Source organism: Moschus berezovskii, chromosome Y (genome assembly GCF_049115385.1).
Source record: "Moschus berezovskii isolate FMDL1 chromosome Y, NW_MosBer_1.0, whole genome shotgun sequence".
Taxonomy (NCBI): domain Eukaryota; kingdom Metazoa; phylum Chordata; class Mammalia; order Artiodactyla; family Moschidae; genus Moschus; species Moschus berezovskii.
In genome coordinates, this window is record NC_142489.1 from 9,677,276 (window position 1) to 9,693,978 (window position 16,703).

Consider the following 16,703-nt stretch of genomic DNA (forward strand, 5'->3'; position numbering starts at 1 on the left):
ATCGATTAAAGACTTCATCATGCGATTACTATCATCGCTGCAGACTTTTCCGGATGAAATCAACTACGGAATGTTCTTTATAGCTTTGTCACAGCGGGAGAGTAAAATTAATATATTAATAGAAAATTACGGTGTTTTTGGAGTAGAAATCAGTTCTGTGTGATGTTCTGTAGTCATAAGGCTGGATTTGGAGAAGGCAATGACATCCCACTCTGGTACTTCTTGCCTGAAAAATCCCACGGACAGAGGAGCCTGGTCAGTTATAGTCCATGGGGGTCACAAAGAGTCAGGCATGACTAAGTGACTAAGTGCAAGGTTAAATAAAATATATTTACTAACTCATGCTGAGAGGAGAAATAAGCATTTTAAATACAGTATTAATTATGTATTCTGCCATGCTGTATGTGAAGGGTGATTATTTTTTAAAAAGGCACTTTAAACACAAATTGAGAACTTCAGTGACGCTGTTGTCATATTGGGATAGAATAACGTTTTCAGACTTTAGCTCCTGACTGATTAGCAGTTGTGAAATCATTTAAATGTCATGACAATGTTTTTTTTAATAATATGCAATAAAAATTTCAGAAAGAATTACATATAGCTAGAGTACTGTTTTATGAAAATTTTACATTTTTAAAATTTATATATACACATGTACATAAAATAAGCACATACAGGTATTGTTGGAGAAGGAAATGGCAACCCACTCCAGTACTCTTGCCTGGAGAATCTCATGGACAGAGGAGCCTTGGGCGGCGGGGGGTGGCGGGGAACGGTCCTTGAGGTTGGAAAGAGTTGGACACAACTCAAGCGACTTAGCATAGGTACTGGTTCACCAAAGAAGGAAGCTTATTCAGGGAGCTTTGGAAATTTCTGAAGAGAATGGTGCAGAGCTGATGATATAAAAGCTGGTTCGTCAAATAAGGAAGGTGACATTCAGGAAACTCTGGAAAGCCCTAAAGAGAATGGTGTAGAGCTCGTTGTCGTGGGCAAATAATCTGAACTCCGCTGGGAAACCAGTTGTCAGGTTGTAAAGCCAGAGAACCCGTTCAACTCCAACCATGCATTCCGTTCGTACTAGGCAGGCATTTGGACAGCTGCTAAGCTCACAACTTGATCGTGCAACATGACGAAAGATCACAGAGAAGCTCGGACACTTTGCTCCAGCGTCAGGGTGTTGAAATTATCAAATTCAAATGCTGACCCTCCCTCTTAGGCTGTACAAAAATTGCGATGAAGCACCAAACGCTTCCTTCTGAGACCAGTGGCGAGTCTCTGCAACTGACAACCTAATTGAGATCCTTTTGCGTAGGCCCACCTTGTGATAGGGCTGAGACCAGTGGCGAGTCTCTGCAACTGACAACCTAATTGAGATCCTTTTGCGTAGGCCCACCTTGTGATAGGGCTTCCCTGGTGGCTCTGACGATAAAGCAGCTGCCTGCAATCCAGGAAACCTGGGGTTCGATTACTGGGTTGGGAAGGTTTCCTGGGGAAGGGAAGGGGGATGGCTACCCACTCCAGTATTCTTACCTGGAGAATTTCATGGACAGAGGAGCCTGGTGGGCTACAATCTGCAGGGGTCACAAACACACTTTCACAACCTTCTGTTGCTTTAGAAAGACGTACCCTATATGGTAAAACAGGTGCCTTGGGGCTTCTCTTCAAGGGGATTTTTAAACACACGACATTAAGAAGACAATCTGTGCCCTAGTGACTGAGGAGGAATCGATGTATTTTAACTGCCAACTATACTTGGGTAGCCAAGATGAACAGCAGACCCCGGCTTTGGCTAATCTTCACGTTACAGTGGTTAGGCGTCCATCCTTTCCCTGCTGGGGCCTGGGTTTGATTCCTGGTCAGGGAACTAAGATCCCACAAGCCAAGCGATGAGGCCAAGTAAGTCATAGAGAAAGACAGACTCAAAGGGCTTGACAAGGCAGCTCCTGCAGTCGGCAGGCCTGAAGGATCGTGGTTCTGAGCGGCATTGAGGCTTGACTGTCCTGTGTCAACTCGACATCCCAGAGCACTGGTGGTGCCTTGGACCGCAGGACACCTGCCCAGTGGCTGTGACTGCTTCTCAGCTAAGACGGACTCCACTCGCTCACTCCTCATCATGGCCACTCTGCTTCCGCCCGCACCGCACGGGATCAGAGCCTGCTGTCTACTGGGATGACCTACATCTTCACTCCTGCCTGATCTCAACTTTTGCTTCTGCCATACGAGGTAACGGTAGCCTTCCACTAACTAGACCACTGGTGATGACAGCAGAGGGGATGACCAAGGGAATTACCCGGGTTTCGTGCACACGCCTCCCTGACCGTGACCCTCCCCTCCCTGCATGGCAGTGAGTCTAACTCCCTTTGAGCTGCAGACCGCGTGTTTCCGCTGCTTCCGTTCAGTTGCTGAGTCGTGTCTGACTCTTTGTGACCCCATGGACTGCAGCACACCAGGCTATGTCCTGAAAATGCATATGTTGAACTCCTAACCCCCAGTGTGATGGTCCCTGTTGGCTCAGCGGCAGAGATTCTGCCTCCTAACATAGGAAATGCAAGCTTGATCCCTGGATTGCGAAGATCCCCTGGAGAAAGAAATGGCAACCCACTCCAGTATTCATGCCTGGAGAATCCCATGGACAGAGGAACCTGGTAGGTTACAGTCCATGGGCTCACAAGAAGCAGGACACGGCACTCAAACATGCAAATGTTTGGGAGGTGGTTAGATGGTGGGGTTGAGCCCTCATAAACGGGATTGAACCGACCAGCATCTTGATGCTTATTTATTTATTAAGAGACGTTTTTAAAATGTGGACCATTTTAAAAGTCTTTACTGAATTTCTTACAATATTGCTTCTGTTTTGCATTTTGGTTATTTTGGCCCTGAGGCATGTGGGATCTTAAGTTCCCTGACCAGGGATCGAACCCCAACCCCCTACATTGGAAGGGGAGGTTTTAACCACTGAAGTTCCAGGGAAGTCTCTAGTGCCTTCATCTTGGACTTCTTAGTATCTAGAACAGGGAGAAAGGTGAATTCTCTAGGGCCTTGATCTTGGACTTGCTAGCATCTACAATAGGGAGAAAGGTTTGTGGTTTTTTTTTATGACAGCCTGTTGGTTTCCCTGATAGCTCAGTTGGTAAAGAATCTGCCTGCAATGCAGGACACCCAGGTTCAATTCCTGGGTTGGGAAGATCCCCTGGAGAAGGGACAGGCTACCCACTCGAGTATTCTTGAGCTTCCCTTGTGGCTCAGCTGGTAAAGAAGCCGCCTGCAATGCGGGATACCTGGCTTGGATCCTTGGGTTGGGAAGATCCCCTAGAGAAGGGAAAGGCTACCCACTCCAGTATTCTGGCCTGGAGAATTCCATGGATGGAGGAGCCTAGTAGGCTATAGTCCACTGGGTCGCAAAGAGTTGGGCACGACTGAGCGACTTCACTTTTACTTTATGACAGTCTGTATGGACTGAGACGCCTCTCTAGGGATGACGACATCACCCATCTCCTACCATCAATTCTGGGCATCCTGTGCTAAGGGCCATGAGAAGTGGCCATGAAATGGATCCGTTCCCTTGTCCGTTCTTTCAAAAAAACTACTTTATTTCAGGATCGAGTTGGACGTGTTATTCCAAGTTGTGCAGGACTTCACAGTTGAAAGGTTTTTGATAGCAAGGAAAGACTGAGTCCTATTCTTGCCCCTTTCGAGGTCAATCAAGAGCAAGGGAAATTAAAAAAAAAAACAACAAAAAAACAGCAGAGGCATTATCCCAAGGGGACATATCTGAGGACCCACAGATATATGTATGAGCATGCAGCTGGCAAAGCTTTAAGCTGAGTCAGCAAAAGAAAAATGAAGTACAGCGGTGAGTGATTTCATGGTGAATTCAGCCCAATTAAACTGTCTGTAAATATTAATAATTCAATAGTAATAAAAACTAGTTTCTGTAGAATTATAAGATGACAATGAAATAATAATTACTACTACTCTTATATAATTTCCAGTAGTCACGTACGGATGTGAGAGTTGGACCAAAAAGAAGGTTGAGTGCCAAAGAATTGATGCTTTCGAATTGTGGTGCTAGAGAAGACTCTTGAGAGTCCCCTGGACTGCAAGGAGATCCAACCAGTCCATCCTAAAGGAGATCCGTCCTGAATATTCATTGGAAGGACTGATGATGAAGCTCCAGTAGGTTGGCCACCTAATTTAAAGAACTGACTCGGAAAAGAGCCTGACGCCAGGAAAGGTTGACCGTAAGAGGAGAAGGGGGCGGCAGAAGATGAGATGGTTGGATGGCATCATTGACACAAGGAACATGAGCAAACTCCAGGAGACATTAAAGGACAGGGAAGCCCGGCGTGCTGCAGTCCATGGGGTTGCCAAGAGTCGGACACGACTTAGCGACTGAACAACAACAAAATCATCATTAATAAAATGTACCCACTTTTCCTAATCTGCAGTAATTGCTTTTCTTCCTGCTTCAAGTTATGTAGACCATCACTTCAAAAAACTTTGCGACAGTGCAGACATAACTTAGGCAAGAAAAACACTAAACCCTGAATTTCCCTCATAATCAGTGCCTCGACTCTAAAAATACTGCCCGAGAACCAAAAACATTTCTATGATTAATACTTATACATATAAGTAATTATGTGTATCTGTTGTAATCAGGAAATAAAGCAGCAATTACTGAAACCTTTTCATACTGTTCATGGAGAAGGCGATGGCACCCCACTCCAGTACTCTTGCCTGGAAAATCCCATGGACGGAGGAGCCTGGTGGGCTGCAGTCCGTGGGGTCGCTAAGACTTGGACACGACTAAGCGACTTCACTTTCACTTTTCACTTTTATGCATTGGAGAAGGAAATGGCAACCTACTCCAGTGTTCTTGCCTGGAGAATCCCAGGGACAGGGGAGCCTGGTTGGCTGCCGTCTATGGGGTCACACAGAGTCGGACACAACTGAAGTGACTTAGCAGCAGCAGCATGGGGTCCTTGAAACAAGAATACTGGAGTTGGTTTCCATTTCTTCCCCCAGTGGACCACATTGTATGGGAACTCTTCACCCGTCCGTCTAGTGTGGCCCTGCATGGCCTGGCTTGTAAAGAATCCGCCTCCACTGCAGAGGACGTGGGTTCGATCCCTGGGTCGGGAAGATCCCCTGGAGGATGAAACGACAACCCATTCCAGTGTTCTTGCCTGAAGAATCCCGTGGACAGAGGAGCCGGGCAGGTTGCAATCCACAGAGTCGCAATGAGTCAGACAGGACTGAGCGACTAAGCACACACGCGTGCATGGCATGGGTCATAGCTTCATCGAGTTACACAAGTCACTCTTGTGACAACAAGGCTCCACTGTAACTGCCCAGGTCTGTTTAAAATCCTAATTCAACGCCCAGAGCCTCACGGTTCTTTGTTTCCTAGCTTCACGTAGGCACACATGATGCCCTTTATTAGGAAATCAGAGTTTTGTTTTTTTTTTTTAATATATGGCTTGCTCCTTCAGCTCATTATTTAACTTCAAATCTCTTTTCTCTAAGTGTCTGTGGAAGCAGTGGGTTACCATAGTTACAAAGTAAAGAGTGTTACGGCATTGAAGAAACGACTGATGAAATTTTACATGACAGATTCAAAGATACTAAGACATGGCCCCAGCGGGCAACTGGGAACTTACTGAGCTGCCAGTCACACATAACAACCGTGCCAACGTATCAGGATCCGGGTCAGAAAGTTTCCCCGGGGTTTCCAGATGTCTGTCCTAGGGGGTGCTTTGAAGGGCTGATCTGAAGAATGTGGCCACACGGGCGTCAGCATCCATTTCTGTTAGCACAGCACCCAAGGACATGTTGTGACAATCGCACGCCACACAGCTGTGATGGGTTCCGGTGAGGGGCTGTCATGACACACCTGGAGAACCCTGGGGCTGCAGGTCAAAGTGCTGTATTACGTCCCTGTACCTGCCACAGGGCCTTCCCCTGCAGCTCAGTCTGTAAGGCATCTTCCTGCAGTGCAGGAGATCCAGGTTCCATCCCTGGGTTGGGAAGATCCCCTGGAGAAGGAAATGGCAACCCATTCCAGTATCCTCGCCTGGAGAATCCCATGGACAGAGGAGCCTGGCGGGCTGCAGTCCATGGGGTCGCCAAGAGCCGGGCAGACTGAGTGACTAACACTCACTTACGTACTTACCTCCCACATGTAAGAAAGCTGTTGCTCCACAGACCTGTCTTTTAACCACTTTACACAATCCTCCCACTAAGAAGGTCAAAGGCCCGCAGGGTGGGGACGACACACTTTTTAAAAGTCTAACATACTGACCTTTTCTCTGTCGATGAGATGGACACAGAAGATTCTGTACGTACATACAACAGGATATCCCTCAGCCGTGAAAAAAATGAAATGATGCTACTTGTGGCACGGGTGGACCTAGTGAGTGCCACGGTGAGTGAATTAAGTCAGAAACAGCGCATGACATCCCTTAGGTGCGACATCTAAAAAGAAATGCTACAAATGAACTTACGTACAGAACAGAGATTCACGGACTTAGAGGAGGAACTTACGGTTGCCCAGGCAGGGGACGGGAGGTGAATGACACGGGGGAAGGGACAGTCAGGGAGTTTGGGAAGGACGTGTCCACGCTGTGCATGCGTGCATGCCCAGTGGCTTCAGTTGTGTCTGACCCTTTTCGATGCTATGCGTTGTAGCCCGCCAGACTCCTCTGTCCGTGGGATTCTCCAGGCAAGGATACTGCAGTGGGTTGCCATTTCCTTCTCCAGGGGATCTTCCCGACCCAGACATTGTACCCGGGTCTCCAGCATTGAAGGCACATTCTTCACCGTCTGAGGTGCCAGGGATGTTGATTCAATGGGCTGTGACTCAGCCATCAAAAAGAAGAAATTAATGCCATCTACAGCACCACAGACGGACCTAGAGACTGTCACACCAAGTGAAGTGAGACAGAGAATGAGAAATATCGTGTGACAGCCCTTATCTAAAACGAAATGATACAAACGAACTCACTCAAAAAACAGAAACAGACTCACAGACTTAGTCAACAAACTTATGATTGCCTATGCTGCTGCTGCTAAGTCGCATCAGGCGTGTCCGACTCTATGCGACCCCATAGACGTTGGCCCAACAGGCTCCCCCGTCCCTGGGATTCTCCAGGCAAGAACACAGGAGTGGGTTGCCATTTCCTTCTCCAATGCATGAAAGTGAAAAGTGAAAGTGAAGTCGCTCAGTCGTGTCCGACTTGTAGTGACCCCATGGACTGCAGCCTACCAGGCTCCTCCATCCATGGGATTTTCCAGGCAAGAGTACTGGAGTGGGGTGCCATTGCCTTCTCCGACGATTGCCTATACACACTGCTATATTTAAAATGAATAACCCACAAGGACCTGCTGGACAGCACAGGGAACTCTGCTCAATCCTCTGTAATAACCTTATGGTCACCAGGGGGAAGGATGGGGGAAGGGATAGTCAGGGAGTCTGGGATGGATGTGGACACACTGCTGTATTTACCATGGAGAACCAGCAAGGACCTGCTGGACAGCACATGGAACTCTGCTCAATCCTCTGTAATAGCCTTATGGTCACCAGGGGGAAGGATGGGGGAAGGGATAGTCAGGGAGTCTGGGATGGACATGGACACAGTGCTACATTTACCATGGAGAACCAACAAGGACCTGCTGGACAGCACAGGGAACTCTGCTCAATGTCATGTGGCTGCCTGGATGGGAGGGGAGTTTAGCGGAGAATGGATACATGTGTATGTATGTCTGAGTCCCTTTGCCATCCACCTTCATTTATCACAACATTGTTAATCGGCCATATAGCAAAACAAAATAAAGGTTTTAAAAACTGCAAGCATTACAGAAACTAATAATAAAATAATAGCGATGATAGACTTTTATAAAAGGATTTAATCAGAAACCTCCGTGAAGAACTGTGTTCTCCGTTAACAAGCTGTACGCATCCTATTCAAACCAACTTTCTTTAAGTAAAAACCTGCTGGCGTCGTCGAAGCCCCGTTGATAGAGCGATTCCATCGTCCTCCTGCTTGGCGGAAAGAGGGCCCGGGGGAGTCTCAGCAAGTTTGCCACCGACAGCTGGGAGAGAAAGACACACAGGCACTGTAGGATGCCACAGGGCTGGTCAATCAACCTCGACTTCTGTAAGCAAAGCCTGCTTGTTACACATACTATTAGCAATGAAAAAAAAAATCAGTAGGAAGAAAATGATCTTCAAATGTGAACTGCAGGGCTGGCTTTCTCTCCAGTCAGTATAAACAAAAGAATCTTAAAATCTGAACCGCGGGCTTTGCTGATGGCTCGGTGGTAGAGAATGTGCCTGCCAGTGTGGTGGATGCAGGATGGATCCCTGGTCCCGGAAGAGTCCACATGTCTCAGGGCAGCTAAGCCTGTGCACCACGATTATTGAACCTGTGCTTGAGAGCCTGGGAGCCGCAGCTGCTGAGTTCACCACTACAGAAGCCTGTGAGCCCTACAGCCTGGACTCTGCAACCACAGAAGCCACTGCTCTCTGCAACTCGAGAAAAGCCCGCATGGCAACTAAGCCCCAGCATACTCCCCTCCCCGCCCCAAACAAAACACAGAACTTCACACGTAGACTGCATGAGGGTTTCTCAGCTTGGGTACCACTGACGTTTGGGGCCAGATGCTTCTCTGTGGGGGCGTCTGTCCTGCGTACTGTAGGATGCTGAGCAACATCCCTGAGCTCTATTCCTAGACGCCAGCACACATTCCCAACTCAGCCAGTGTCTCCTGCATATAATGGGCTTCCCCGGTGGCTCCACAGGTAAAGAATCTGCCTGCCAACGCGGGAGGCATGGGCCCGATCCCCGTGTGGGGAAGATGCCCTGGAGGAGGGCATGGCAACTCACGCCAGCATTCTTGCCTGGAGAACTCTGTGGACAGAGGCTACAGTCCATCGGGTCACAAAGAGTTAGACACCACTGAGCAACTAATGCTTTCACTTTCAGGGGCTACAGTCCATGGGGTTGCAAAGAGTCGGACGTGACTTAGCACGCACACACCTGTATATAGTATCACTTCCTGTTGAGAACTAATTTTTGACTAGATTGAGGGAATTGACATTTTTATGTAAGTAATTCTGGTAGGTCCCTATGTTTTCTGCTAATGTTTTTACATACTTAATCATTGCCACCTTTTAAAACAATTAAATGATCTCATTTACAACTGCACGGAGGGGACTTCCTTGGTAGTCCAGTGGTTGAGACTTCTAAAGCAGGGGATATGGATTGGATCCCTGGTCAGGGAGGTAGGTGAGGAAGGAAATGGCAACCCACTCCAGAATTCTTGCCTGGAGGATCTCACGAATAGCGGAGCCTGGCGGGCTATAGTCCATGGGGTTGCAAGAGTCAGACAGGACTTAGTGTCTAAACCACCACCACCACCACAAACAGGGAGGTAGCATCCCACATTCCGTGTGGCCAAAAAACCAGAATATAACCAACAGGAGCAATATTGTAACAAATTCAATAAAGACTCTTTTGAAGAAGAAAAAAAAAGTCCACATTAAAAAAAAATCGTAATAAAAATAAAATTGCACTTCCCTGGTGGTCCAGTGGTTCAGACTGCCTTCCAACGCAGGGCACACAGGTTTCAATCTCTACTGGGGGAACTAAGGGTTCCACATGCCACAGGACAACTTAGCCCAAGTACCTCAACTACTGAGCCCAAGCACCTCAACTACTGAGCCCAAGTACCTCAACTACGGAGCCCAAGTACCTCAACTACTGAGCCTGAGTGCCACAGCCATAGAGTCCACGCCCTCTGGAGTTCGGGTCTCGAGCCACAACTAGAGAGTCTGTGAGCTCTAGAGACTTCTCGCTGAAACAAGGAGCCTGCCCACCACAATTAAGATCTAATGCAGACAACCAGTAAGTAAATAAGTCTTTTTTTATAAAAAAATAAAATAAAATTGTACGGAGAACTTGCCAAGTACGCTGACCTGAAAAATAAGGGAAGAAACAGGAAATGTCCCACAGAGACAGTTCAAAAATAGTAAAAAAAAAAAAAAAAAAGATTGCACACTCACAGTCTATAGGTACCCAGGTCCATACGTACGACATATGTTGTGACTCATTTAAAATATGGCAAAACCCACTACAATATAGTAAAGTAATTAGCTTCCAATAAAATAAATTTTAAAAAATAAAATATGCATGCAAATCTGTGCATACGGTGGAGTTGGCAAGTGTGGGAAGCATGTGGAAGGTTTCAGGGGGTCTGTGATGGGAGGGGAACATCAGGACTCACCAGAACTTCCTGGTTGGTGACCCTGATGTGGAAATGCAGCTGCCCTTTATCCTGTGGGGAGACATCCAGTCGCCCACTGAACGGGGAGATGGTTACCGTGCGGCCGTCGGGCAGGATTGGCAGGCTGTTGGTGAGGCTTCCGTCCACCCACTTCTGCGGAGAGAACGGCCCCGGTCAGCACGTGGAGACCGTGTCCCTCCCACGTGAAGACAGTGAGCGTGGACTTCCCCGAGATGACACCGTCCTCCTGAGAACACGAGCCTCGGGGATGAACGCCCTTAAGTTATTACTGATGAGGACCAGCTAGATCGGATTTGTTTTGGAAGCGAAGCAAATCTTTGTATGCATATCATTTACCCAAAGGCTTCCGCGGTGGCTTCATGGTAAAGAATATGCTTGCAATGTGTTTGATCCCTGGGTCAGGAAGATCCATTGGAGGAGGGCATGGCAACCCACTCTAGGATTCTTGCCTGGACAATCCCATGGACAGAGAAGCCTTCTGTGCTATAATTTATGGAGTCACAAAGAGTTGGATACAACTGAGCACAGAACATACACACACAGCCTTTATGCATACAGTATGAAGTCTGGGTTTATAGTAAGAAGTTATAGTAAGAAACCCATGGGTTTCTGTGGTGGCTCAGCTGGTAAAGAATCCGCCTGCCAGTGCAGGAGACCTGGGTTTGATCCCTGGGTCGGGAAGATCCCCTGGAGAAGGGAATTGCAACCCGCTCCAGCATTCTTGCCTGGAGAATCCCATGGACAGAGGAGCCTGGTAGGTTCTCAGTCCATGGGATTGCAAGGGTCAGACACGACTTAGTGACTAAACCAAGCAAAGAAGTTTGGACGGAATCAGGAAATCTCTCTAGTTGTTTAAAAGCTTTAAGTGGATTACTTAAGGCCTTATTTATTTATTTTCTGATGATGGCACACGCATATGAAGCTTGGGATTTATCATCTAATCAGGATGCCAAGCCAAGTTGACTCTGACACTGAGCAGATGATCCCCCGTAACAGGCGGCTCCAGTTTTAACTTCAGAACTGCAGATCAGCATTGTCTGTAGCCAAGTGAACAGTTAATAAATGAAGGACCGCCAGAAACGCTTTCATCTCCAAAGTGACTCCTGAGCACGCAGGGCTTCAAGCCTCAAAGGATTCTGGGTGGGGTGGGGGTGGACGGGCGGCAGAGGGGTATGAAGTGTCCAACAGGAACACTGTTCCGAAGAGAGTCTGTGCTTTCAGACCTCAGCCCAAAGGAAAGAAAGGGAGAGACACAATAGCAGGAGGGGGGACCGTCCACAGGCTTCTGCACACCTGGACACTGGGGGAAGGCTGAAGAAGCACAAAGATGGAATTCCTCCTGTTGTTTCAAGTGAAAAAGACTTTCAACCTGTCCTTGAGCCCCAGAGTCAGCTCTAACAGTAAATACACAGACACACAAAACTGAAGTTCAAATGCTCCAAGCTGTATCCAGATTGGAAATATCCTGCTGCGGATGTGGGAATTCAAAGCTAGAAATTGTGGAGAACACCTTGTCACTCATGCAGAGTCAGACATCCTGGAGTGTGAAGTCAAGTGGGCCTTAGGAAGCATCACTGTGATCAAAGCTAGTGGAGGTGACGAAATTTCAGCTGAGCTATTTCAAATCCTACAAGATGATGCTGTTCAAGTGCTGCGCTCAATATGTCAGCCAATTTGAGTTTTCCAATTTGGAAAACTCAGCAGTGGCCACAGGATCGGAAAAGGTCCGGCCTCCTCCCAATTCCCAAGAAGGGTAGAACTCAAGTATGTGCTAACCATCTCCCATGCAAGTAGGATCATGCTTAAAATCTTGCATGAGACGCTTCAGCATTATGCTGAAGACGTACAACCTGCATTTAGAAAAGGCAGAGGAACTGAAAATCAAATTGCCAACATTCACTGGATTGTGGAGAAAGCAAGGGAATTTCGGAAAAATATCTACTTCTGCATCCTGCTTCACTGATTATACTAAAGCCTTTGCAAAAACTGTGGAAAATTCTTAAAGACATGGGAATACCAGATCACCTTTCCTTTCTCTGGAAAAAAATCTGTATGCCGGTCAAGAGGCAACAGTTAAGACTCAAGATGGAACAACTGACTGGTTCAAAATTGGCAAAGGGAAAAAAAAAAATTGGCAAAGGACTAAAACAAGGCTGTAAACTGTCACCTTGCTTATTTAACTAATATGCAGAGTCTATCACACAAAATGCCAGGCTGGATGAATCCTAGGCTGGAATCAAGATTGTGAGAAGAAAGATAAACGACCTCCGATATGCAGATGATACCTCTCTAATGGCAGAAAGTGAGAAGAACTAAAGAGCCTCTTGATGAAAGTGAAAGAGGAGAGGGAAAAAGCTGACAGGAAACTCAACCATTCAAAAAACTAAGATCATGGCATCCAGTCCCATCACTTGATGGCAAATAGATAGGGAAAAAGTGAAAGCAATGACACATTTTATTTTCTTGGCCTGCAAAGTCACTGCTGAAGCTGAAGCTTCGATCCTTTGGCCACCTGATGTGAAGAACCGACTCACTGGAAAAGACCCTGATGCTGGGAAAGATTAAGGGCGGGAGAAGGGGGTGACAGAGGATGAGACGGTTAGATGGCATCACCGACTCAACGGACATGAGTTTGAGCAAATTCTGGGAGACAGTTGAGGACAGAGGAGCCCGGCACGCTGCAGTCCATGGGGTCACAAAGAGTAGGATACAACTTTGAACAAGAGCAGCGACCTCACAAAATAATGTATTTTGGAGGAAAAAAAGCAAGGAGGTGAGGACTGAGAAACAGGTTAGCATAAAGCGTCCTTAACAGAGTTAAGGACCTTCATTCACCTTTTCTCAGATGTCTTTTTTCCTTTTAAAATGTTTTTCTTACCTGTTTTGACTTCCAGAGCGGGTGACTAAATAATAGGTATTGTTTATAAAGGCCTTGGCCAGCAACCAACTCCCCTCAGAGGAAACAAAAGTAAGTCAACAGAAAGTGAAAATGTGTTGAAAAATCTCTGGTTGAGGGAACTTCATTTTAGTGGAAGATAAAAACGTAAGTGGATTAGATTAAAATGAACCTGACCTGGGTAATCTGCTTACCGTCATTATTTTTTTTAAAAAAACAAAGCACATTATGTAATTATTTAATATATATGCACATTTATATATGCTTGTGTATGTATAAATATGGATATACACACACACAAGACTATAGAAATACTGTCTAAAAAAGACAGTTTTGGATGAAGAAGGCCCCTCCACATTAAACTACTGTATTTGAGCAGACTCGGGCAGACAGTGGAGGGCAGAGGAACCTGGTGTGCTGCAGTTCATGGGAGTCGCAAAGAGTTGGACACGACCGAGCTAATGATCAACAGTTAACAAACACACTTCAATAAAAATCAATTAATTTTTAAAAAGAAGGTCCCAGATATCTGGTTCTGTGCCTTACTGTCCTGGAGTTTTTTTGTTTGTTTTTCTTCTCTTCCCTCATTGCTTTGGATGTACACACCGAATTCTGGAATAAGAATACCTAGAAAGAGAGACAGAAAGGACACCTTCCAAACTTAGTTTTCATACCCTCAGTAGAATACCTCACCAATGATGCAAAAATTCACAGAGGTTTCATCAAGGAAAATAAAAAATATGTTCCAAGTGCCATATAACCTAACTGAGAGCTCCCTTGTTTTATTCAACTTGAGGAAAAGAAGGGCAATCTGGCTCGTTAATGTGCAAGGTGTTCTAATTTACCACGAGGCTAATGACTGCCACTTAAGGGAACTGAAAGTCTTTTTTCCAAATTTTGTTCACTCTTGTTATCTTATTCTGATTGGATAAATGAGTCGGGGAAACAAACAGCTTATCAAGCAGCTTGATTAAATTTTCAGCGTTATTCACTACTCCGTAACCATAACCCCAGCAGCTCAGATGTTGTAAATACAGCCCATCTTTCCCGATTCATGCTCTCATGAACTGTACACTCCCAACAACCACACACACACACACACACACACACACACAGCCCACCCCACCCCCAGGCATGCTAACGCGAGCAAAATTTCTGGAAACAATAACATTACTAAATGCAAATACCTTATATCTCATGTGCTACGGGTAGATTGATGCTTTTGAACTGTGGTGTTGGAGAAGACTCTTGAGAGTCCCTTGGACTGCAAGGAGGTCCAACCAGTCCATCCTAAAGGAGATCAGTCCTGAATGTTCATTGGAAGCACTGATGCTGAAGCTGAAACTCCATTACTTTGGCCCCCTGATGCGAAGAGCTGACTCTTTTGAAAAGACCCTGATGCTGGGAAAGATTGAAGGTGGGAGGAGAAGGGGACGACAGAGGATGAGATGGCTGGATGGCATCACCGACTCGATGGACATGAGTTTGAGTGGGAGTTGGGGATGGACAGAGAGGCCTGGTGTGCTGTGATTCATGGGGTTGCAAAGAGTCGGACATGACTGAGCGACCGAAATGAACTGAACTGAACTGTAAAGGTCTTACCAGACCCAGTCCCATAACATACATTCTAAGATATCATGATCAGTTCCAAGGGTTTCAGGAAGGAGACACTGTCCTCAAGCAGGATACATTGCTGTTATATAATCCTTCAGTTCAGTTGTCCGACCCCTTGTGACCCCATGGACTGCAGCACGCCAGGCCTTCTAGTCCATCACCAACTCCTGGAGTTTACTCAAACTCGTGTCCATTCAGTCAGTGATATAATCCTTAGTACAGAGTTTAAACTGAGTTGTCTGTTGTGTAATGATCAGGCTTAAAGAAAAAAACTCTTTTATGTGACCAAGACTAAGGAATGTAGAGGAAAAAAAACCCAAACACGTTTGTCCTTTTCTCCTCCTTGAGAATTCCAGAGCCCTTTCTGCTTCCCTGGTGGCTCAGACGGTAAAGAATTAGCCTGCAATGCTGGAGACTCGGCTTCCATCCCTGGGTCATGAAGATCTCCTGGAGAAAGGCATGGCAACCTAATCCAGTATTGTTGCCTGGAGAATCCCATGGACATAGGAGTCTGGTTTGCAAGGGGTTTGCAGTCCATGGGGTTTGAAGACAGTCAGACACGACTAATTCACTAATCCTTTCCTTCTTCCAAATCCCTTTATATGCATAAGGGCTTTCCTGGTGGTTCAGACACTAAAGACTCTGCCTGCAGTGCAGGAGACTGGGGTCCGATGGAGAAGGTAATGGCAACCCACTCCAGTACTCTTGGCTGGAGAATCCCATGGGCAGAGGAGCCTAGCAGGCTACAGTCCACGGGGTCACAAAGAGTCAGACACGACTGAGTGACTTCACTTTCACTTTTCCTTTCTAAGGGCTCCAGATCCCTTTCTCCTCCTAGGGCGCCCTGGACTTCTTATCAACCTGCCTAGGAAGGGACTCTTTCAATGGGGAGATCAGGGATACGGGAGGAGATGGGTGGAGAAGGAGGAGGGGGGACAAGGGCATTTCCACTAAGGAGCCATTTTTCAGTACATCACCGACTCGAGTTTTTTCCATTTCTGATGGCTCCTCAAAAACGATGCCTCTAACTAACCGATTTTCAGGAAAAGCCTAAGATGTATTCAGCAGCTGCCCCGACTCTATCGGTGATATGCAGAAAAATGTTCCCTGGAAGACTAACTTATTTTTTTTTTTTTTTTTTAAATCAAACAGACAAGCAGAGAGTTTGAAACGACAGTGAAAAACGAGGGCTTCTATTTCGGCACGGCTGTGAACTGATAACCAGAGCCCCATTAAGTCAAATCGAGCTGGTGGCCCAGCCAGCCTCCACCGTTTGCTGTCTGTGATGGAGCTATATAGCTGTGTGAAATGCCTGAATTAGGGAGAGACAGAAGGCAAACGGCTTTAATAATAACTGTACAGAGATACACAGGGACAGGATACCAGTCTCTGCCCCACGGATCTGTCAATAACGAAAAAATGAATAATCTATAACCCATGCAAAAGGCCCAGTGACTAGAATAAAGTATTCTCTAACAACACGATCTTAAAAGATTACTTGAAATTTAATCAAACAAGAGAAAACAAACAAAAGCAAAACAAACACAAAAAAGCAACAAATAAACCTAGAGCTCCTCTTGTGGTCTCCCCTATCAGTTCCAGAGATTCAAATAGCAGAAGAGGGACTTTCCTGGTGGTCCAGTGGCTGAGATTCTGTGCTCCCAAAGCAGGGGACCCGGGTTTCATCTCTGGAGTTTGTAAGCCAGACCTAACAGATCCCCGCCACATGAAGCAACAGAGACACATCCAATATACCCAACTAAGGCCTGGTACAGCCAGATAAATAATTTTTTCTTTAAAAAAAAAAAAAAACAGCAACAAATAACAGGGAGGGGACATATGTGTACCTGTGGCTGACTCATGTTGACGTTTGGCCGAAAACAACAAA

The 16,703-nt window shown here is 46.3% G+C and overlaps 1 protein-coding gene across 3 annotated transcripts in view; it reads right to left on the reverse strand.

Moving 5' to 3' along the window:
* Positions 1 to 7,887: 7,887 nt before the first annotated feature.
* LOC148773054 (patatin-like phospholipase domain-containing protein 4) overlaps positions 7,888 to 16,703 on the reverse strand; it is a 46,865-nt gene continuing 38,049 nt past the window's right edge. For all 3 annotated transcript variants that reach the window (XM_088834403.1, XM_088834404.1, XM_088834405.1), the window contains exons 6-7: positions 10,285 to 10,437; positions 7,888 to 8,091 (exon numbers count right to left, since the gene is read on the reverse strand). In XM_088834403.1, the coding sequence (XP_088690529.1) occupies positions 7,960 to 8,091; positions 10,285 to 10,437 (285 nt within the window). In that variant the 3' untranslated portion in view covers positions 7,888 to 7,959. The remainder of the gene's footprint in view (positions 8,092 to 10,284; positions 10,438 to 16,703) is intronic.